We start from the raw sequence: 22,878 nt of genomic DNA, 5'->3' as shown, positions 1-22,878 counted from the left end.
CTTCTCTGGTCACCATATTTTCTGTGGAAAATCCAAGGTACTAAAAAGGGGCAGTAGACAATTTTGAAGATTCATCTGTGGAAGTCTGACTTCATGGTATTTTGGACAGGCTGTCTTCTCCCTCAGAAACTGAAACTTTAAAATGTTTATTAAATCTCAGTGAAGGCATTTTTGTGGAAAAAGCAAAACTAATTTTCTACTCTACCTTTAGTAGGAATGTGATGCTGGTCTTAGGTTTTGTAAGTAAATGTTCTTTATACGTTCAGATCAACCAGATTTAGTGTCAGTTTTCTCCTTCCATAGATGGAAAGCTATTACCTAAAGAGAACCTTTTTCAGGATGTTTCTGCCTGTCTGACACTAGTGCCATTCACTGAGGTACTCTGTAGATAGCTCATGCCATTCTCTGTTTTCTGAATATATGTTATATTGAATGACAGGAAGTAAGATAAAGTGGAGATATCAGTACCTCAGTTACTGAATAAAGGTTTCTTCTTTATCTAAAATGTGGTTGATATAAAGGAGTCACGAAAACTTGATCAGCTCTTGACCAATACATACTTGTTTAATGCTGAAAATTATACTGAGATAAATTTTAGATCATCCAGCTGCTTTTGATTTTTGAACTTTGCATCTTGATACAGATATGCCTCTGCTTTCAGTCTAAATAACTGTGGTGGCAATCACTCTTTGGAAGCAAGTGTGGCCTGAGTAATCTTTTTAGTTGAAGTTATCATGATAATTCAGGGAGTATGATGAGAGATGAGACAGGGAATCTGTACTTTTCCTTGTGAGTAGGAATGTATCTACTCTTTCTCAGCAGAATTCACATGTTGAAGATGTTTATGATTTTTTGCCTACAGCTAGACAATTGCTTAGACACAGGGACTATGTCTTTCAGGCAAAAGCTATACTGGTAGCTTTTTGTTTACTCTAATTCACATTTTTTTTTTCACTTTGAGCTTACAGTGATGCATTATTTTCCATGACTGCACTTTAGAGTTGCACACAAGCAAAAGTTGCACAAAATGCAGAAGTAAGCAACAGCTTTTTAACCATTGTCTGTGAGTACTGCCCTGCAATGGGCAGCTGTTCGTCTTTGGAGGAAGTTGCTCTTGACCTAAAAACCTCAAGCTGTTTGGCTGGCGCTCCTCAGAAGAATTGCTTTTTGACACACTGCCACACCTGTGGTTGGTGAAATTGCTTTAGCTGCCAGGCAATTTATCCCTCAGTACACTGACTGCAGAGGGAGCCGCAAAAAGAGACTTAGCCCACGTACCTATTGGTTAGATAGATGAGATTTCTGACACTTAAGACACTTAAGACTCTTATTACTTGTCTTTGTGTCTAAAGAAAGGAGCAAAGAGCTTAGGACTGTCATTAATACTAGATTTGCACAAATATATATATATATATATATATATATATATATACATAAAAACATACTTGTTGATTTTTTGACATGTGCAGACCTGATCGAAACTCTTTTGTTTCTCACCCTTTCAGCCTCTCCCTTTAAGCCACCTCGAAATCTGAGAACTTCTGATTCAACTATGTCAAGCTTCCGAGTAACCTGGGAGCCAGCCCCGGGGAGAGTGAAGGGCTACAAAGTAACTTTCCACCCTACTGAAGATGACAGGAGCCTTGGAGAATTAATAGTGGGGCCATATGACAGCACAGTAGTATTGGAGGAGCTTAGGTATGGTTGCTCCCTCATATTGGATTTTGTTTTGTTTTGTTTTTTTTCCTTTAAATAACTTTAGCATAGGATTTTGTTTAATCGTGATCTGGTATTGAAATGCCTGGCAAAATCTACTGTAAGTTAGACAAGTAATTTTGTCAATTAGCTATGAAAATCCTGTTATGCCATCTCTGAAAGGTACCTGGTAGATTTCTTTCTAAGGTTATCCATTTACATCACTTGTGGTCTTCTCACAGGAACTGAAGGAGGCAAAGATATCAGCTGGAACTGTATTCTGTATTTCACACATGAGAAAGATAATGGAATAATGAAGGATATTTGGGATTTCTAAAGTTTCCTCTCAAAAGTTTCTTGTCTCATGTTTCTCAAAAGATGCTTAGTTTAGCCTTCACAGCATAAGTATTCCATCCCTCTGATCATCTTTTTGATCTTCCTCTGGAGTCATTACAAGAGGTCCAAGCTCTTATATTGGTGGCTCCAGAGCTGGACACTGTACTTCAGGTGGGGTTTCACATGAGCAGAATAGAAGGTGACAATGAACCCCCTTGACCTGCTGGTCGCTTCTTGTGATGCAGCCCAGGCATCACTCCCAGTCCCTTAATTTGCCCTCTGTGACCTTCCAGCAGTGTGGCTGGAGCACTTTTCAGTGAAAATTGAGGCAAAAATATAATCTAGTACCTCAGCCTTCTCTACATCCTGGGTAGCCAGGTCCCCTGTTTTCTTCTGGAGGGGGCCCATTTTCTCCCTAGTCTTCCTTTTATTATCAATGTACCATAGAAACTTTTCTTGTTGCCCTTGGTGTCTCTGGCCTGATTTGATTATATCAGGGCTTTAGGTTTCCTAACCTCATCTCTGGCTGCCTGGACAATTTCTCTTCACAGAATTAAATAACTTCAATGAGGAAGGCTATAAATTTAAGTATAGAGTGTAAAACCAGCTTTTAAATTGTTGAAACATCAATGTCTTGTGGAAGAGCCAGTTTTGGGCTTCATGTTTTACCACCTTCTTTTCCATGAAGTATTTTTTCCTGTGAGAATTTAATAAGTGTTTAGTATTTAACTAGCCAAATGACTTTAGTTAAAGAACACCTCTTTGACTATTTCAGGGCAGGAACTACCTATAAGGTAAATGTTTTTGGGATGTTTGAAGGAGGAGAGAGCAACCCTCTGGTTGGACAAGAGATGACCACCCTTTCAGATACTACTACGGAGCCATTTTTATCTAGAGGTAAACATGACTGAATATTGAGAAAAAGGCAGTCTTGTATTTTGGATTAAAAAAAAAAAAGATAAAAAGTTTACTACATTTCCTTTTTGTTTTCCTAATGCACATACATACTTGTTTACAGGATTCAATATATTCCCTTCCCTGATGATATAAACCCTGTTCTGAAATGACCACAAAGCATGACCCAGTTCACAGTTCTAGTCCTCTGCACCCTTCAGATGATCTTACAAAGATGATAATGCAGGCAATCTGTGTTTTGCTGATTATTCAAAGCCATCTGCATTGCATTTTCAAGCTGTCCACATCTGTGTTAGATCACATAAGGTCAAATTTTTGAAGAGAGATCATGGCCCATCTACGGGGGTTTTCACAGGAGTAGAACAAGGAATTTTAAGCAGATTGTTGGCCCTTTTCTTGTCCTTACATGGTGACTTTTCCTTTTTAGACTAAGATGATAAAACGAACAAAGATCTGATGGTTGGAAATGTGTGTTAATATATATTATTTAAGTTTATATTCAACATAGTCATTGTTTAGTCTTTTGGGTTTTTTTCTATAGTAGGAGGAGACTTTTTCACAGAGGCAATTGCAGAATGCTCTCCAGTATCTCCTTGGGAGCTTCTCACTAGTAAACCTGTAGCTATTAAACCTTTCTTTCAAGATTTCTGTGAATATTATAGTATTTACCTCCCTTTGGTGTGGTTAATAGGCCTCTGCATGTTAATATTTGTGATCATCATACCCTCAATTATTCCACCTGAAGAAGGTTTCAGGGCTCAGTCCTTCATGGAAAGCATAAAAAAGCAGGTCTGCTTCTGAATAGCCAAGAATACATGAATAGGTAAAGCCTTTTCTCCTCTGCCATTTCAATGCTTGGATAACAATCAGAGAGAATTTGGTGAGGAGAAAAAACCTAACTGAAAAGCCCTTTCAGAGTTAAATAAAGCAAAAAAGGTTTCTGACAGCTGACTATATTGTTTTTGCTTAGCTCACATTAGGCTATATAAAAAGTACTCTTCTTGTATCTGACTTTATTGAAACATTTTTAGAAACTTCCTAAATAACTGGTGTCCTATTCTGTCTAATAATAGAGGGTAAAACTGAAAAAAATCCCCTAAAACAGGCCATCAGTGGCATTAGACTAAAGCTTTAATAAGGCTGGCAGCAAAAAATTGCACGAAGAGTGATTTGTTAGTTTTCATTATAGCAGCTCTCATTTCTGTCTTCCGTGTTATACTCTTTAAGCTAATTAGTTTTATTAATGCATAGATTTGAGTCATGGTTAATGTGAAAAATAAATGTATATCTTGGACTGCAAATGTAACAGTAAATTATTTATTAATGGGGGAAAAAAATCACGCTAGATCTGGCACATTTACTAGAATTTTCCATGTGAGGGACTACAGTATGTTGGAAGAAACATAAAAGTCAAAATAGATTAACTTTTTTATTGTACATAAAGTTAACTTTAACTTTCATACTAAAGTTATGCATGCAATTTTTTGAACTAACATAGTTTGACTTAAACCCTAGTCCCAACTGATTTTATTGTCCTGACTAAAGACTAGATCTATATTTTCTGTGCAGAAGAGGATCATGCTTTTAACCCCCAGGTACATGGAATAGTTATATTCATGAGTCTACAGTGTTGGATCAATTCTGTGGAACATATATGAAATCACAATATCTTTCAACTGTGATGAGTGTGGATGATTTTTCTCAATGGGATTTCTTCCATATAAAGACCAGAAGCTCTGATGGCAGGAAGCCAGAAAATTTTCAGCTGGTAACAAAATCTACAGGAAAAAAGAGAGAAAGGATTTTGGTGGTTTTTTTTTTTTTTTTTTTTTTTTTTAATTTGCAAATGGCTGTGGATAAAATTATTGTGTCATTCTGTTTTGTATAAATATTTTGTGATTTTCCTTGTGATGAGAACAATATGATGCATATTTTGTTTTGTAATTTGTAAACTGAAGATATCTGAAATAACTTCCTACCTTTAGAGAACATTGCAGCTTTATATGAATGTTTGTTCTTGTTCCCTCTGTATCTCTTGACCTGTGTTTATGCTTGTGTGTCTTCTCTGGATTGTGCTCTTTCTTTTCTGTACATGTGAACTTCTACACCACACGTATTATTATGTCTTTTCCCCCTGAAATTTGAAGAATGCTATTGATTTGAAAATGATTGCAATGCATAGTGTTAATCCCACTTTTACATGGTTGAAAATTAATCAGTAGTTTAGCTATATGTGACAGACTACAATACCATAAAACTGTATAGTCTAATAGTGCTTACTTTTTTATCAGTGGTTCATTTATTAGTTTATTAGTCTTGTACAAAACTTCTGAAATCAAGTCATCAGCAGTATTTAAAGGCCAAAACAGACAATGACATGACAATAGAGAGAGAGCACTGGCCTTGACATTTGCAAAGGCTTATTTTTAAAAGGAAACATACATGAAGGAATTTAGACAGCTTTTGCCATGGAACCACTGACTAGTGTGAATAATGCTCTCAAATAGGTCATACTTGATGGAGTGCCAGTGAATAAAACAGAGCTATTTTGGAAGTTAACTCATGACATATGTCATCTAAAAGGATGGGGAAAGAAAACCATCATGTTAAGGCTATATTTTTCTGGTTGACACGGCAGGTTTAGAATGTAGAACCAGAGCAGAAGCTGATATTGTGCTGCTGGTGGATGGCTCATGGAGTATCGGGCGGCCAAATTTTAAAACCATCAGGAACTTCATTGCCCGTATTGTTGAAGTTTTTGATATTGGTCCTGACAAAGTACAGATTGGTAAGTTCTCATATGTTGGAAGGAAAATGGAGCATAACTGCTACAGAGACACATAATGACTGAGTAAATGATGGCTTTTTTCCCAGGTCTTGCACAGTATAGTGGTGATCCCAGGACAGAATGGAATCTCAATGCTTACCGAACCAAACAGTCTTTGTTAGAGGCTGTAGCCAACTTACCATACAAAGGAGGCAATACTCTAACAGGTAAGTCACAGTGCCAGGATTTTACTTTAGCTCCAGTGAAAATGATTCTAGTAGCTGACCCTGATATTGTTCAGTGAACTCAAATGTGTCCATGATGAAAGGGACTTAACAGTTCAGCTCAGTATGGTTGGAAGAGGTCCAGCATAGGTTATAAACTCAGGAGAAATGTGTAAGAAAAGGTTTTGGGTGATGAAGAGCTTGTGCTGCTGTTGAGCCTATGAGAAGAAGAAAGGTAGTTCTATTTCAGAGTTGGGATGAAGATAACCAGGAACCAGAAGGAGGGATAGTGGAAGTCAGGAGGGTGATGCACACCAGGAAGGAGAGCACCTGAAAATATCAGTGCTGAGATCTAGATGATGGGCTGCAATTCGATTCAAATTGCTTCTATAAGGAAATAAACTGTGGAACTCTGTTGTCAGAGTGAAGTCACTAGGATGCACTAATTTCTTTTACTATGACTACTACATGAAAATAGTTTAGTGATGTTGCTTTCTAGTAACATCACTAGCAATGGTTACTTTAATAGTGATGGTTACTTTCTTTGTGTCATGCTAGGAATGGCCTTGGATTTCATCTTAAAAAACAACTTCAAACCAGTTGCCGGCTTAAGACCCAGAGCTCGCAAAATTGGTGTTCTCATCACTGATGGCAAATCACAAGATGATGTAGTTGCCCCTTCAAGAAAACTCAGAGATGAGGGAGTGGAACTGTATGCAATTGGTAAGTACTCTATGAAGGCATGGCCTGCAGCAACCCCCTCCTGCTCATCTGCTAAACCCACAGAGAAGTGGTCACATACATAAATACATAAAAGGTTATTTGAAGAATGTGTTTAGGGGCTTAATTGCATGTTATTGTGCTTCATGACCATCATTTCTAACAGGTTTTGCTTTCTTCTTCTCTTGTAAGGTATTAAAAATGCAGATGAAAATGAATTGAAGCAGATTGCAACAGATCCAGACGACATCCATGCTTACAATGTTGCAGATTTCTCCTTCCTGGCTACCATTGTTGATAATGTAACCACGAACCTATGTAACAGTGTGAAAGGTCCAGGTACATCACATTTTCAGTCTATATAATTCTTTATCCTTTTATGTGCTTGCACTGCTAGTTCCTTTTTATTATTTATTGGGAACATTGTGTTAGCCGTGGGCTGTTTTTTCAGCTGCTGGTGTGAGGAAGTTGTGCAGACCACCTGGACTACCCTGCAGGGGTTCTTCCTTTCCTTCCAACAGTGACTGTGTTATAACTAACACAGCATGACATTCCTGGATGTGTCTTCTTTTTCTCAGCAGAATTGTGAAGTATCTTTCTTAGCGTGTCAGCTTTTTATTCATTGTGGCATGTTTTTTGATGATACTCATTCAAAAAGGAAAATTTTAGCAGCCCTGTTCTTTTCAAGTATGAATGCCTGATAGCCTAAAACCAAAGCTGAGCATGAAAAAACAGTAATGTTAGCTGATGGTTCTTCAGTGAAACACAGGTGTTGAAGGTGGAATAGGAATTACAGGGAACTTGTTTAATCTTGAGTGTGTTAATATAAGCTATCTCTTCATGCAGTTGTTTTAAGAATTCCTGAGGAAAAAGAAATATAAGCAACAACACAAAGTGGGGTTTTTTTTTCCCTTCTGACAAGATAAATTAGTATCTTTTTAATTTGCTTCCCTCTTGCAGGTGATTTGCCACCTCCTTCAAATTTAGTTATTTCAGAAGTAACACCTCGTTCTTTCAGACTGAGATGGAGCCCACCTCCTGAGAGTGTTGATAGATACAGAGTAGAATATTACCCTACCTCTGGAGGTAGTCCTAAACAGGTTAGTATTGTATGTTCATCTTTTACATTGTCCAGTATAACCCTGGACTTCCACGTCATGGTAATATAATTCTCTATTTGTGCTGAGTAGGGTGTAACAGCAACTTAAAAGTGCTCCTAAGGTTAAGAATATCATGCCATGGTAAATGTTATACAAAATTACAAAAATTAGGAGCATATATATTACTTTTGTTGTTTTAATGTCATGAATCCAGAAGTAAAATACATATCTTATAAAGACTTGTCTTCTATTTCTAGTAACTCCTTTATTTTCATCCTCCACTGTCATATATTAGTTGAAATATGTCTGCACCAGAAATTTTCTGACCATACTTGTGGGTAGGCCCCCTGTCCTTTTAATGCATTTCCTGCTTTGCAGAGAACAAGACAGTGGGGGATACAGGTTGTAAGAAGTGCTCAGATTAACACTACATGACTCCAACTGTTTATTGCACAGGATCAAACTTATCTTATGGTTACTACTTTTCTACAGAGAGAGCCAGTGGCTGGCAACTCTTGGTCCTGGGAAATCTGAATTGCTCATTACTTTCTTTAACCAAACAGAATAGGATCTAGGAAAATTAAGTGTTTAGAAGAATGAAGTTAGGTCCCTCTGTGTCCCTACCTCTGAACGTCCCATCTCTGATTGTGGCTTTAAATCTTATATTTGGCTCATGAAGAGTTCAAGATTTGGCCTTTGATTAAAGTTTGAGCTGTTGCTCCAGTGCACATTGACTTTACAATTTGACTTGTTCCAGGCATTTCTGTTCTACCAGGTGTTTCCAATGCCTTGTGCTGTAACCATCTAGATTATCCCAGATTTTGAAATTTTTCCCAAAGTGGCCCTTTTTTTCCTGGTCCTTTCTTTATGTTCTTTAGTGGTATATAAGTGTAAACCATGTGTGAAATCAGAATGCACTGTAAGTGATGCTAAGCAGATCCGGTGCAGTTTGGAACGAGTGTCCATCTGAGATTTCCTTATAGGTTGCTTTGCAAAAACAATGCTATATTGTCAGACAAAATCTATACAAAATTAGGACCAGACTTATCTCCTTGTCATTGATTTCTGCAGTTTCACAAGGAATGATTGCTTTTCTTAGAGATAAGATTAGAAACATTTTTTTTTACAGTGATTAACATTGATTCTCTTGCAGTTTTATGTAAGTAGGATGGAAAGAACAACAGTTCTGAAAGATCTGCAGCCTGAAACAGAATATGTGGTTAATGTGTTTTCTGTGGTAGAAGATGAAAGCAGTGAACCTCTGATCGGCAGGGAAACAACTTGTAAGTTAGAAATGGGTCTTGAATAACATGTTAACAGCCAGTTTGGCACCTGGGGAGCTGTCCAGTAGAACTTTCAGCACTATGGATTTTCTTCTTAGCAGAAGTAAAATATTTAATTTGAATTACCAAACTGCATTGTGTTACTCTTGTTGTTCAGACCTTGTTGTCTTGAAGACTTCAACAAGGTGAAACTGCAATAGGGTAGAAAATATTGGTCCCAGCTTCTTTCTAGGCTCATAAAGCATGGCTGTACAAAACTAGAACAACAGACATGAATTACAAGACAGAGTTTATAAATTCTTGAAATCTGATCATAAACAAATTGTTTATGCTACATAATTAATTTCTTCAACTACCAGACAGAATTATTTCTAATTAGCAAAAGCTAATTTAACACAATTATGCCACTTCTGTGAGTTATAACTCAGCTATGTTTCTCCTATGAGCTGTCTACATTGATTTCAGGTATATTTATGCTTTATGCAACATAGGGTGACTCTTCTACCTCTTTAATAATATTGAATGTCTGCTGTTCATTTCACTTCTTTATTTTGTATTAGACTTGTCAAAAAGCCTTAAATTAGACTTGTCAAAAAGCCTTAAAATATATATAACTTTTATGAAGTCTTCATTAATTTTTCATATGATTTCATGGAAACTTTTCACTTGTTTAGCAATTTGAGAAATATAGAAAATAAAAAGAAAGGACAAAAATCCTCTTTGTACAGATCGCAAGCCAGTCATGTTGTTTCATATTAGAATTTTCAAGTGAGTTAATGTTGCTTTTTACAAGATTAAAATGTTCCAGTGCAGACTTGTAAGAGTTTTAGCTGTGTATGTTAAAAATCTGTGGCCACATTCAAAACAGTATTATCATTACCTCATTCTTAAACTAAGGAATTAAATGCCACTGTTTGCAGATCACCTCTCTACTACACATAACATGTCCTAATACCCATATGCAATATTCTCAGCGGTATGACTTGTGATATAAAATATTAAAAAGTTGAATTGAATAAATTAATATGTATTTTTTATTTGACAGTGCCAATCTCTTCAGTTAGAAATTTGAATGTTTATGACATTGGATCAACTTACATGCGAGTGAGATGGGAACCTCTCAATGGAGCTACTGGTTATTTGTTAACATATGAACCTGTGAATGCCACAGTCCCAGCCACAGAGAAAGAGGTAAGAGAATTTGTCTTTGCTACCTGTACTATACCAAAAATAAATTAAGAAAAAATGTTAGGCTATCATAATAGTCAAAAGACTGGCATGTGCTTCTTGAGTGCAGTGAACTTACTGGGATATTATATACAATGACATCAGTCAGGAAACTGTAAATATACTGTGAATCTCACAAACAAAATTCCCTTGAAGTTAAATCATTGTTTGCTTTTCTGCCATTGCTTTCTTCAGTTTTTAAACATGGTGTGTTATTTTTCATGCGCAGATGCGTGTGGGACCATCAGTGAATGAGGTGCAGCTGGTAGATCTCATCCCCAACACCGAGTACACTTTAACAGCTTACGTATTGTTTGGTGATATGCAGAGTGACCCACTCACCACACAGGAAGTGACATGTATGGACATCTTGATTTTTGCTTTGTTGTTGCTTCAGCAACACCTAATTTTAATTATATTTCATGCAACAGCTTTTATGTCATCTGTTTCATTTAGAAGACCGTCTTAACCGTGTTTTATGCATTTTCTAACACTTACACGTTTCCCAAAGACTTCAAAGGCAATTTCAATGAGAAGCGTCCAATTACTAAAAGGGGAACAATATAATTTTAAACTTAAATAATGAAAGAAATCTTGAGATTGCAGTGTTTTTAAAAGGTTTCAATTTTGCTTGTATTAATTTAGAAACCTTGTTCCCAAATTCAGGCATCCTCTTAAGCATAGAAAATACTAAAGAACTAAAGAAACATGCTATATTTAAAAAAAATAGATTAAATTGGCTTCCTTATTTATGCCTTTCCTTAAAATTTTCCTATTGGCAGAGGCATGCTTCTGGTCTAGATGCATGCAGCATGGCTACTTTTATGTCCTTAAAAATTTTAAACCATTAACCATAGATGAAAAGTGACTATTGTCACCAACACCAAACGTAATGGTCTTAATCCCTGATACTTCTGGAAGTATTGTGCTCATAAGTTACAAAGGTGAAACTACCATAGTTTATAGCTATTTTACTGGGAAAATAAGCTTCTGAACTCTCTCATCTAATGCCCAGGACAATGAACTTGTCAGAAAGTGGTTGCCTCCATTCACTGAAAAGACTTTAACTGAATGACATGAAGAGAATTCACTTCTATCTGTGAGAGACCTATACCTCTGCTATGAATAGCATTCACTTACTATTATAATTTTTTTTACAGTACCTTTGCCTGGACCCAGAAGTTTAACAATTCAGGATGTTACTCACAGCACCATGAAAGTCGTTTGGGATCCTGCCCCAGGAAAAGTTCGAAAATACATCCTAAGATACAAAATAGCTGATGATGCTGATGTAAAGGAGGTAAAATTTTTAAAGTACAAGGAAAGTTTTATTTTGAGAAGTTAGATTACTAAAATAAGTGTAAAGGTAGTGAGAGCACCAGTGAGAGCAAAGAACATCAGTTCCTAGTGATTGCAGTCCGGAAAGTGTACGGATTTCTTGGAAACTGAATGAGCACAAGATGGATTTCTTGGGTACTCCCATCTTCCTCCTCCTCCTCCTCCAGAGAGGAAAAGATCCTCAAACTGACTGAAGAATTTTCATATATTTTGGTAAATAGCCATATCTACGCTCTGCTTAAATATCGTACCGCCAAGGTCTAAGAATGGCTTACAATTAAGAGGACAGGATAGTGGAATAAAGATATGTTAGCCCCTTTGCCTACTAGCAGAACATGTGTGAGCATTGTTAGGGATGTCTTTTAGTTATGTACAAGTTTTCCTTAATTGTGCTGCTAGGCATAAATCAGCTCTTGGAGAATTAAATTTCTTTTTTAAAGGAACCAGAATGTTCCAAAGGTTCACACTGCATCCTTGTTTCTAAATTAATAAATCAGTGAATGATCGACAAGGACTATGTGTATCTGATATAATGTTTTGCAAAGGAATTAGTAGAGAATACTCAATATTTAGGTGTAAATGTAAGGGCAAATGGTAAAACTTACTGCAGAATACTTTGTTTTTCACCACAGGAATTTCTGCCGTTAGACCAAATGCAGAGTAAGAAATAGAGCAATTTACAATCCTTTAAGTCACTATTTTTATTCTTAGGTGGAACTTGACCGACTCAAAACCAGCACTACTCTCTCTGATCTTTCCTCCCAAACACTGTACAATGTAAAAGTTGTTGCTGTATATGACGAAGGGGAATCCATACCAACAAATGCAGAAGCTGTCACTCGTAAGTTTTCCTAATAATCATTCCTATGGTTGTTTTTGCCTTATGTTTGATTTAAATGGTGTGTGTTGCAATATGCTACTGATTTTAGGTGAAGCTCTAATTTAATCTGAGAAATACTTTATTTGCACTTGTAGCATTATTTGCAATGTAATAAACCTCAGAAATCTTAGATGAGCTGTGTCTTACTGCAGTGAACACTGACATTGCAGTCTGCAGAGAGGTGAAGAGCCACTAAGGCAAAACTATTTCTAATTAAAGACTGAAGGAGAAGTGTAGGTGTAGAATCTATAAGAAAATATAAGGACAATAGAGGAAAGGTTTAGCAAGTCTTCGCAGAAATCTGGGCAAGTGTGTCAGAAGCTGGGCCATGTACTAGAGGATTAGAGAGACACAATCCTGCCTCTGATCCAAGAGAGTTTTTGCATCACGGAACGCTAGAGCAGCCTTTACATTTAGACAATCATAAAGGTGGCTTTTGTATAACCTCAAAAAATAAAGGCAAGGAGATGGAGCCGCACAAGTTGTAAGCGATGATCTCCATACAAGAGATGTGCCAGACTGAAAGGAGAAAGCAGCTATCAAGCCAGTCATCCTCATCAAAGCACAGGATTTAAGAATATAGTTAACCAGAAAACCTACAATAGAAAAGAGTAATTTTACCTTTTCACTGCCCCTCCATCTGGTATGAAAAAGAAGAAAAAACCCATTAATATTCTGCCTCATTTTTTCTTCTGAATTTTTCATTTGGTAGTCTGGTGTGTTTTAAAATGCTTGTGAGATTTCCTGCTCGCTGTTGTGCTAGTCTCTGCTCTGTACCTGTGGTTTTGTGTGAATGTGTTTGTAAGGAAAGAAGAGGAAAGGTCTGCCAAAGAAATTATTTCAAGTTTAATTCTCTGGTTCTACCTGTTTACATATTTCTTCCCAGTGGCTATAATATTTTCCCTCCTTAACCTACAGTTAACCTCTGTGAATTCTTTCTAAATAAATGGCGACTTATTTGGCTTATATAAAGAATTTTAAGATTTGTGAGAAACTCCTGCAGGAACTTGACCTGTGTCTATGGGAGTTCATATTCACTCCATGTAACTCCAAAATGTAACAGCCAGGGCTTCAGTTGTTTTGAGTAGGCATGTGAGTTGTGACTTCTGCTGAGGTCTGTTTTATCAGACAATGACCTAATGATGTGACCTTATGAGGGATAATTTGCTTAGTGTAAGTGGACTGGGTAATACTACTGTGTTTGATTGTAGTCATTAGAAGTGTGGTAGCTGGGAGATGAATCTTCTACATAATCTTCTAAATTATTTGTCTGAGTAATTCCTCTGTTTAACTGTATTTATTTTGTATTTACATTTTGTGGAATATTTTTCCTTTTCTCATAATAGAGCCTGTGCCAGCACCAGTCAATCTCAGAATCACAGATATAACTACGAATAGTTTCAGAGGTACTTGGGATCATGGAGCTCCAGATGTCTCTCTATATAGAATAACATGGGGGCCCTATGGAAGAGGAGAAAAACAGGAGGTAAGAATAGGCAGCCACCCTATGCTTTTGTGGGCAGTATCTCAGAGGGTGTATTTTTAAACTCAGAAATGTAATTGATAAATGGCCTATAACTTGGAAATTCAGTGAGAAGGTGTAGGACACATACTTACAGCATGTCCAGTAATGTTACTGAGTAAAAACTCAGTTATATCCCACTCTGTTTGCCTGTTTCCTTTGTATGTTTTTGGTTTTGTTTATTTACCTTTTCCTTTTTTTTTTTTTTTTTTTAATTTCTTCACAAGACTATCTTAAATGGGGAAGAGAATAGTGTGGTCTTTGAAAATTTGAATCCAGATACATTATATGATGTCTCAGTTACTGCCATCTATCCTGATGAATCAGAAAGTGATGTGCTCATTGGCAGTGAAAGAACATGTAAGTAAATAAAGAGATTCTGCATGTTGTTATTCATAGTTATTGAAACAGAAGGCACACACATACAAGAATTCTGAAAATTCTTTCTGCTTTTTTTCCTAGTACCCTTGGTACCTATCACTACACAAGGTAAGAATCTGAATTTCCAGGTACCTTTTTATTGAAGGAAACTCATAGCTCTGTTTTTTTAAACTGTGACAAATGTTGACATTAAAAAGCTGAGATCATTTAATAAATATTATTGTGTATTTGGAAGAATACTAAACACTAGATTACCACATGTTTATTATTTTACAAACATTACAGTTTATGTTCCCCTGTACTTAATACGGTCTGCTCTTGATCAGGCATTCATGCAGCCCTAAAAGTAAGAATTGTTTGTCTGTGCTCTTTGGTGAGCTACATATTTATTCTTTTCTTTATTATGCTTCTCAGCCCCAAAGAGTGGCCCACGAAACCTTCAGGTGTACAATGCAACTTCACACAGTTTGACTGTCAAATGGGATCCTGCCAGTGGTCGAGTGCAGAGATACAGGATCATTTACCAGCCCATCAGTGGGGATGGCCCTGAACAGTCGGTAACTAATTTTAAAGTGCTAAAGTTATTCAACCTTAAATGCAACTTTCTGCAAAGTAATCCATTAGAAGAATTTCTTTTCAAAGCACAACACTGGATATATTAGTTATTTTTTACATGAAGATTTATATTTGTAGTGAACAAGTGTATAACCCTACCTTTTTTTTTTTCCCTTTCAAATCCAAGTTAGAATACTCTTAATTGAGCAGCAATAATTTTGGATGCATCCTGTTATCTCAAAAATCACATAATCATAGACTCATTTAGGTTGGAAAAGATCTTTTGAGTTCATAAACTCCAACTGTTTATCCATGGATAAAACTAAAATAAAGTGTGTTGAGGAGTAAGTCAATCAGCATCTAAGGCTACAAGTCACAGATAGAGGTGTCAGGACAATCAATAATATGAACTACCATGACTACTTTCATAGTCCAGAGTTTGCCATCATTTTCATAGTGTAATTCCCATGTTACCAGAAGACTGCCATGGAACATGCTGTGAACGGTTGAGACTCTCTCTCACCACTCTAGGGTCAGAAAAACACACAGAGGTAGCAGTTGCAGAGAGAAATACATGCAAAAATGTGCTGATGAAGTATTGAAGGTATTTTAGACTCTTTTACTGTGATGAGAAGCTGTAATGCTATAAAGAGACAGTACTTTAAGATCAGCCAGCTTTCCCTGTGTTGTCAGCATGAACACTTTTGGCTACTGGCAGCCTATGCAGCACAGCCTGGGAATGGTAATTCAGTCAGGCTGTTTATCAGGAGTGTGTGCTACTTAAAAATGCCCTATTCTGTAGTGGGAGGCTGTTGTGGTTACTGTCAAATGAGTCAGAGGAACAGTCTCAGATGAGAACCACATTCATTTAGCTCGCCTCTGTAATCGGAGATCACACATGTTCAGAAGTATATCTAGGAATATTTACTTTAGAATCAGTTGGATATTTACACACCCATTTTAACTCTCTTCTGAACAACATGCATTTGGGTTGAGGTAATTGCAATGTATTTTGAGCAAACACTATTTTAGTGAGAAATCACTAGAGGAATAATGAGGAACAGCAATATGTTTAATTAACATCTGTAATTAATTGCAGGCAGTGGAGTAAAAAGGGAATTATAATGATTCTCTTGAAATCTGTGCAAAGAATATGGTTAATAGACTTAATTGCTTACAGCTGGATAGAGTCAAGCAGTGGCAGTTGGAAAAAACACCTCTATTTAAGGAGAGCACACAGAACTCTCCTACTCTGCTCATGGCATTTAATGTGTGTTTGCAAATGACTTGCAGTCATATGATCATAATTCCTTGTCTTCTTTTGCTACTCTGATATTTTATTAAACTGTAGTGCTGGGTAGGCAGTAGAATAGTCCCACCAAAGTATTTAAAATATAATTTCTGGGGGTTTTTTATTGCCCTGTCTGACTTTTAATAGCCTCAGCACCAAGAGGAATCACAGGTGATTTGAAGACAGAAAAAAAGGCCTGCAAAAACTGCACACAGAACTGCAGAGATCATCATGATAATTTAGTGTCAGGTTTTGAAAGGCAGTCAGATACTAAAATGTAGAGGCAGCCATGATGAAAGCATTTGTGCTTTGAAAGGAGCTTTGTACACTTGAGAACAAAAACTGCTTTGATTGTAAGTTAAAATAGTCCGCTTGTAAATTAAAATAATCTACTGCTATGAAATGTGAAGATGTGTAAATGCTTGCTCGTTGTCAGTTCTTCAACAGCAGATGATTGGAAGTGTTATGCTGAACACGTTAGCTGAATAGGCTTTGAAAATGTGCAGATAGTCTTAAAAGTAGAAAGAATGATAGGAGGTACAATGTAATTTGTGCTGGTACAGAACTGGGAGTTTTTATGTAATTGTAGTTGTATTGAAGTTTGAAGATTTTAAAGAATAGTGTCTTTGTCTAAAGTCTTAACTTGCTAAAACCAATATGTACTAAATATTGCTATGTTCAATGTCTACTGTCAGTGTCAGTCACAAGAAAATCGCAGCATTGATACACACAGTGTTTTCCACTCTGCATCAAATGTATGCATTCTTTACTGGAGCAATAAGCACAAAAGAGAGGGTATAAAAGGGATTTTAATATTTTCCTTTTGTTTTGCTGCAGACTACTGTTGGGGGACGACAGAACAGTGTGGTGATACAGAAGCTGCAGCCTGACACACCATATGCTATTACTGTGTCATCAATGTACGCAGATGGTGAAGGGGGACGAATGACAGGACGAGGCAGAACCAGTGAGTAACACCTTCAGGTTTTCTTATTAAGTACAAGACAATATCCATGTATTGCTTTTCAGAAGAGCTAAGAAAACTTTCTTGTGGTGAAACTGTATGTGTCATTTTTCCTTTGTTGGCTTTCAAGTTTCTGAAGTAAGAACACCTCTCAGTCTACTGGCTGTAGAGAAACCCTTGACCACTGACTTTGACTGGATGCCCAGCTTTTAAAGCTGAGAGAAACCCAAATCTTACTATGGAACTTCTTCTTCATTTAAATTTGTTTAATTGTTTTATGCCATAATTTGGTAAGCACCTTAAAGCATCTGAGGGCATGTTACTCTCATATTTGTATGCTTTTAAGCACCTTCAATTGAAAGGCTGACCTTCACAGTGTGAGCTTTAGGACTCCACCATTTTATATTGATGCATTCTTTTTATCCTACTATAGAAATCACTGAGTGATTTGCTATCAGAGAGGCTCCAGGTATAAAACCCATTTCAATGTATTTACCTAAATAATTATATAATTATAAAATTATTAATTCAGTTGCATTTACTATAATTATGAGCTTGCAATGGAAAGTCCAACACAGCAATGGGTTTGGTGAGGAATGAAGAAAAAATCCTAATGAACTCATTGCAGAATTCCAAAATAGTGTCCAGAAATAAATTTTTCCAACTAGCATTGTTTGTGGTGTTGGATAGAGCTCATGTGTTCTGAGCAATGGAGATAAATAAGATTTAACATGAGCTACTAAACCTATTTTTAAAATTTTCTAAGGATACATTACAGAAGTGTGATCTGACAGCAAAAATGAGAGAATAGGGTTCCACATTTCTGACATCTTACTGATCTGTTTCAGAACCGCTCACTACTGTGAAGAACTTGCTAGTTTATGACCCAACCACCAGTACTCTGAATGTTCGATGGGATCATGCAGAAGGAAGTCCTCGCCAGTACAAAGTGTTTTATGGACCTACAGCTGGAGGTGCAGAAGAAATGGTAAATTATTCATGTGGATCTCACTAACCATCTCAGATAAATTACTGCTCATGGTGGTGGTGAGAGAAATGCTGCTGGGTGAAGTAGGTCTTGTTTGCCTATGCAGTGGCTTTTTTTCTGTTCATAGCCCCTCTGGAGAAAATGCACAGGAACTCCATGAAAATTCCTCCCACATGTATTACAGATGTTTGATTTCATATAGTAGACCATCAGTGATTAGTTCTTAGCATGGGATTTAATACCACACACAGTTTTTTGTTTCTTTATCCCTAGGGCACTGTGTGTGAATGTAAAGCTGACTTCAGGGTGTACAAAAGCTTATAAAGTTGGCAGACTTAATTTCTACCCATCTTTAGTGTTAAGAAGTCATGTGACTGTAGGCTTCAATGGTATTGGTGGAAGCAGAAAAATCCACATTCTAATCTGCCAAAATTCTTTAATTACTAAAGAGCTAAAAGAATCCTGAAAATAGGAAACACTTGCTGCAGACTGGGAAATATTGTTTCCCCCTTGTGTTTATTTTTCTACATCAGTGCAATTCAATGTGCAGATGAAATGAGTCATACATGAATGTTATTGTTTCAATAGGAACTAAGGTGCTACTGATGACAAATATTCTTAAGTGTTGTGGAGTTTTATTTCCTAACATGAGCTGCTCGTTATACTTCTTGTCATCAGCATGTTTGTAGTGCTATGTAATGGGTTTTTTTAAACTTAGAAAGTGATATTTTAATGCCTCTGAACTGCTAAATAGTAGTCATTAAAGAGATCATGGCAGATTCTGCTACTTTCATTAGTACAGCAGGATCTGGACCCAAAAGTGGAGAGAGCTGTAAGGGAGCTATACAGGAATGCATGGAACTCCTTTGTGTTAAGTCTGCGAGAGAATGTTCTTGAAAAGCCGTTCTAGAAGATACCACAAACCATGTTATTTTAAGCTTCACCTTTTGTAAAGTTTTTATCACATCCAGTCTGTAAATTAGATATGGTAGGGGAGTAAGTGATAAATAAAAAAGCTTAAACTATTTTTTGGCATGTTTTTGTAACTTTCTTGACCCTTTCTTTTTAAATTTATAGACCACAGTACCAGGAAATACAAACTATGTCATTCTGAGGACTCTTGAACCGAACACACCTTACACTGTAACTGTGGTTCCAGTTTTCCCAGAGGGGGATGGTGGACGTACCTCTGACACTGGACGCACCTGTAAGCAAAATAGCCCTTTTCAAGAAAATGTTAGGAATTTTTTATGAATAACCTCAGATTATTAGAAATTGATTTTACATTAAAAGTTTAACTGTTTGGTTATTTCTGCAGCTTTGTAACTTATTCTGTTTCCCTTGCTTATTTGTGTGGAGGCTTTCAGTCCACTTAACTCAGGCAAGCTTAGCTCCAAAAGTTGTGCAGCACACTTAATGTAGAACAGTAACATTTTAATTGTAGTGCTTGTAGAAATACTTGTGAGCAAAGAGTGAATATTGGTGTTAATCCATGCTAATGTGCTTGCATGTACTTAAAATTTTCCAGGAAGTTTGGGCTACTAATGTCAGCTTGACCTAAAATGTGTGGTTTGGGGTACATATCTGATCAACAATAGGAAAACAAAGTGTTATGATCATATTTTCAATTTGCAGTACAAACATGTACTTTGCTGCCTGGTACGGAAGTTTGGAAAGACTGAACATGGAGATTCTTAGCTTTGTAAATTTTGGGCTAACAAAAGCAATTTGTTTATCTTGGGCTGAGGTGCTTTTCATCTTCTTTTGAGCACTGTTTTAAATTCATTTTGAAATAGAACTTACACAGGGAACTTTCTAAAACTTAATTTAAATTATCCTTGATCTAGTGGAGAGAGGAACACCAAGAAACATTCACGTTTACAATCCCACACCAAACAGCATGAATGTCCGTTGGGAACCTGCTCCAGGTCCAGTACAGCAATATAGAATTAATTATGCTCCACTGTCTGGCCCAAGGCCATCAGAATCTGTAAGTAATTTAGCTTTTATACTATTAGTCAAATGTGTGTAGAGAATACTGCTTCCTTCAATGAGTGTAAAAAATAATAGTAAACTCAGGCCAACTGTCTGCCCAGGAGAGTCTCTGCGGAAAGCACAGTGTTTATAGAAGCCTAGTCCATTGTTAATAGAGGCTTAATTTGGTAAAATGAGAGAAATAAGAAATAAGACTCTCCCATTTAAAACACTGTATTGATGATTGAGTATTCTTTATCATATTGCAGGCAAATATGAGTTAAATCATTTTTTTTTCAAGAGAGTCGGAGACAACAAATATTTATTAGGAATTGTGTAATTATGAAACCAGATGCCATCTGCTTACCCTAAATCACTACTCTTTTGTGGGGGTTGGTGACCAGTGAAATCTGGATATGGGTAAAAAAGTACCCTCCAGGTGTGGAGTAATACTTCTTGGATTTCTATAGAAATAAGTACAGTTTTAAAGTTTTGACTATGAATGTACTAACGTAAAATGTACACCCGTATTGTAAATGTAGATGTACATGTTTTTATGTAAGGAATTGTAAGGACTTTTGATGTCCTTTATACATAGTAAACTGTGACAGAAATTACTTTTTAAGCTTCTGTTTATGAATGTTTCTCCTATTTTTTCTGAACTATTTTAATGTAAAATGTAAAAAGTAACAATTGTGTTTGCAGAATGAGAGCTCCTTATGCTGTTTGTTCTTTTTTTCACCTGCTATTGAATTTTTATCAATATTGCATGTTTATTTTAAACTTGTGTTATTTTTCTTGGACAGTGCACAACATGGTCATGTTTCCATTTTTTTTGTATTTCATTCAAGTTGTTTTCTAAAAAGAGATGGTATAAGCTGAAACTTTATTTATATAGGTGCTTGTTGTTTCTTTTTTAGATTGTGGTGCCAGGCAACACTCGTGATGTAATTCTGGAGCGCTTGACTCCTGACACTGCTTACTCAATAAATGTTATAGCTCTGTATGCAGATGGAGAGGGAAATCCAAGCCAAGCACAGGGAAGAACATGTAAGAGACATTACTTGTGTTGTGAAATATACATCAAAACTGGTGTGTGAAGGACATATAAAATTAGTTACAATTACAAATAATGTAAGCTATTTAGTGCAACTCTGAATTATACATCTGAATTATGCTGCAGCAATTATAGGCCTCTGGCAGGGGACTTTTGCTATGCTGTCAGTCAGTTGTGGTACTTGAATGATTAGCAATGTAATTTTCAGTTGGGAAATAAGCTTAATTTGAATGTGTAAGAGTTAAAAAGCACTTTTCAAAATCAAATTACAGGTGAATAACAATTTATCTTTTGTAAAAACTATAACCTATTAAGATGGGTAGAATTAGTTGTCAGTAAAAAAAAAAGGGATTCATGTTCAGTGTCTGATATAGTAATTGTATGTGTTGGCCTCCGCAGCTCTTTGTTTTTTGCTGCACACACCTAAACACCAAAATCTCCTTGTTACAACTTATCTCACAAGATCTTGGTTGAGTTATGCTTAGATTCTTTAAAATTCATACTAGAAGTAACAGGTACAGAACCTGTCAACAGCAATAATTTTGCTTCTTCTATGTTTTCCCTGTAAAATCCCTATATTTAGCTAAAACCTGAAGATGTGACAGGCTATAGTTATATTTGTCTGCAGGAGTTTGAGAAGCAGAATATGTGTAGATGCTCACTTTCCACATCTGGATGTCCTCTCTCTTCTGTACTGCTCCAGTTTGGCACTCTTTCTATTTAAGACCTTCAGGCACTGCTGCATGATCATTGACTTAATCTGCCCAAGTATATTTATTTATTCAGGGTTTCAGGAAGGGCCCTTGACTTTGGCTTCAGGGCAACATTTGAATTGATGAAGGTGACACTGATCTAGAGGTAGCATGCCCTGTACAACCTTCTGTATTTTCATTCTTCAGTGCCTCGCAGTGGCCCAAGGAATGTGAGAGTATTTGATGAGACTACAAACAGCCTTTCTGTACAATGGGACCATGCTGATGGGCCAGTCCAGCAGTACAGAATCATTTATTCACCCACTGTGGGAGACCCTATTGATGAATATGTAAGTTCTGTAGTTCCTTAGTAAGCACTGAGATGTTTTCAGTCAATTCTTTAGGCTACAGAAAAAACAAGACGTGTTCTACATGTAGTACACTGTGCAGGCTTTGTGGGTTTTCTGGTCATTGTTGTCAATGTTAGGAAGCCATGGTTTGTATGAAACAGGGTTTTTTTCCATGAAGCTACAGAAAATATATGGTTTCTTGAACAAATATGTGTATGAAATAATGTTAAATATGTGAGTCATGCATTAATCAGAAGATTCTGAACTGAATCTGCTTCCTGGCATTTTGTTAAAGTGCAATGGATTGAATAGCCATCTATTACTTCACACTGTATTCATTACAAAGTCAGTGCTCTAGGTTACAGAATAAATATAAGTCTGCATTTCATAAATTGAAGAGAATTGACAGTCTCATAAGACAGCAATGATAACTTTGATTCAGCATCTAACTTGCTGTTCTAAGTTTCAGTATGAATTGTAAGTGTGTTTCATTTCCTGCACCTTAATGATAGCACAAGTTATTCTGAAACTTATAAAATTCACAGAGTATTTATAGCAAAGCTAAGCTCAGATCCTGTACAAGACAAGGGCAGAATTCCTGCCAACTGCCACCAGCCAA

The 22,878-nt window shown here is 36.6% G+C and overlaps 1 protein-coding gene across 1 annotated transcript in view; it reads left to right on the top strand.

Moving 5' to 3' along the window:
- COL12A1 (collagen type XII alpha 1 chain) overlaps window positions 1–22,878 on the top strand; it is a 98,133-nt gene that overhangs the window by 36,765 nt on the left and 38,490 nt on the right. The window contains exons 16-37 of the mRNA XM_041477463.1: window positions 1,506–1,698; window positions 2,807–2,928; window positions 5,585–5,734; window positions 5,821–5,940; window positions 6,496–6,660; window positions 6,850–6,996; window positions 7,618–7,757; window positions 8,911–9,040; window positions 10,086–10,231; window positions 10,497–10,626; window positions 11,428–11,567; window positions 12,317–12,446; window positions 13,832–13,971; window positions 14,235–14,367; window positions 14,470–14,496; window positions 14,803–14,945; window positions 17,072–17,201; window positions 18,047–18,186; window positions 19,264–19,393; window positions 20,034–20,176; window positions 21,081–21,210; window positions 22,117–22,259. Of these exons, the coding sequence (XP_041333397.1) occupies window positions 1,506–1,698; window positions 2,807–2,928; window positions 5,585–5,734; window positions 5,821–5,940; window positions 6,496–6,660; window positions 6,850–6,996; window positions 7,618–7,757; window positions 8,911–9,040; window positions 10,086–10,231; window positions 10,497–10,626; window positions 11,428–11,567; window positions 12,317–12,446; window positions 13,832–13,971; window positions 14,235–14,367; window positions 14,470–14,496; window positions 14,803–14,945; window positions 17,072–17,201; window positions 18,047–18,186; window positions 19,264–19,393; window positions 20,034–20,176; window positions 21,081–21,210; window positions 22,117–22,259 (2,972 nt within the window). The remainder of the gene's footprint in view (window positions 1–1,505; window positions 1,699–2,806; window positions 2,929–5,584; window positions 5,735–5,820; window positions 5,941–6,495; window positions 6,661–6,849; window positions 6,997–7,617; window positions 7,758–8,910; window positions 9,041–10,085; window positions 10,232–10,496; window positions 10,627–11,427; window positions 11,568–12,316; window positions 12,447–13,831; window positions 13,972–14,234; window positions 14,368–14,469; window positions 14,497–14,802; window positions 14,946–17,071; window positions 17,202–18,046; window positions 18,187–19,263; window positions 19,394–20,033; window positions 20,177–21,080; window positions 21,211–22,116; window positions 22,260–22,878) is intronic.

This window comes from Pyrgilauda ruficollis, unplaced genomic scaffold, assembly GCF_017590135.1.
Source record: "Pyrgilauda ruficollis isolate IOZ18807 unplaced genomic scaffold, ASM1759013v1 scaffold40, whole genome shotgun sequence".
In the NCBI taxonomy this organism is placed as follows: domain Eukaryota; kingdom Metazoa; phylum Chordata; class Aves; order Passeriformes; family Passeridae; genus Pyrgilauda; species Pyrgilauda ruficollis.
This window is presented reverse-complemented; position numbering and strand designations above follow the sequence as displayed.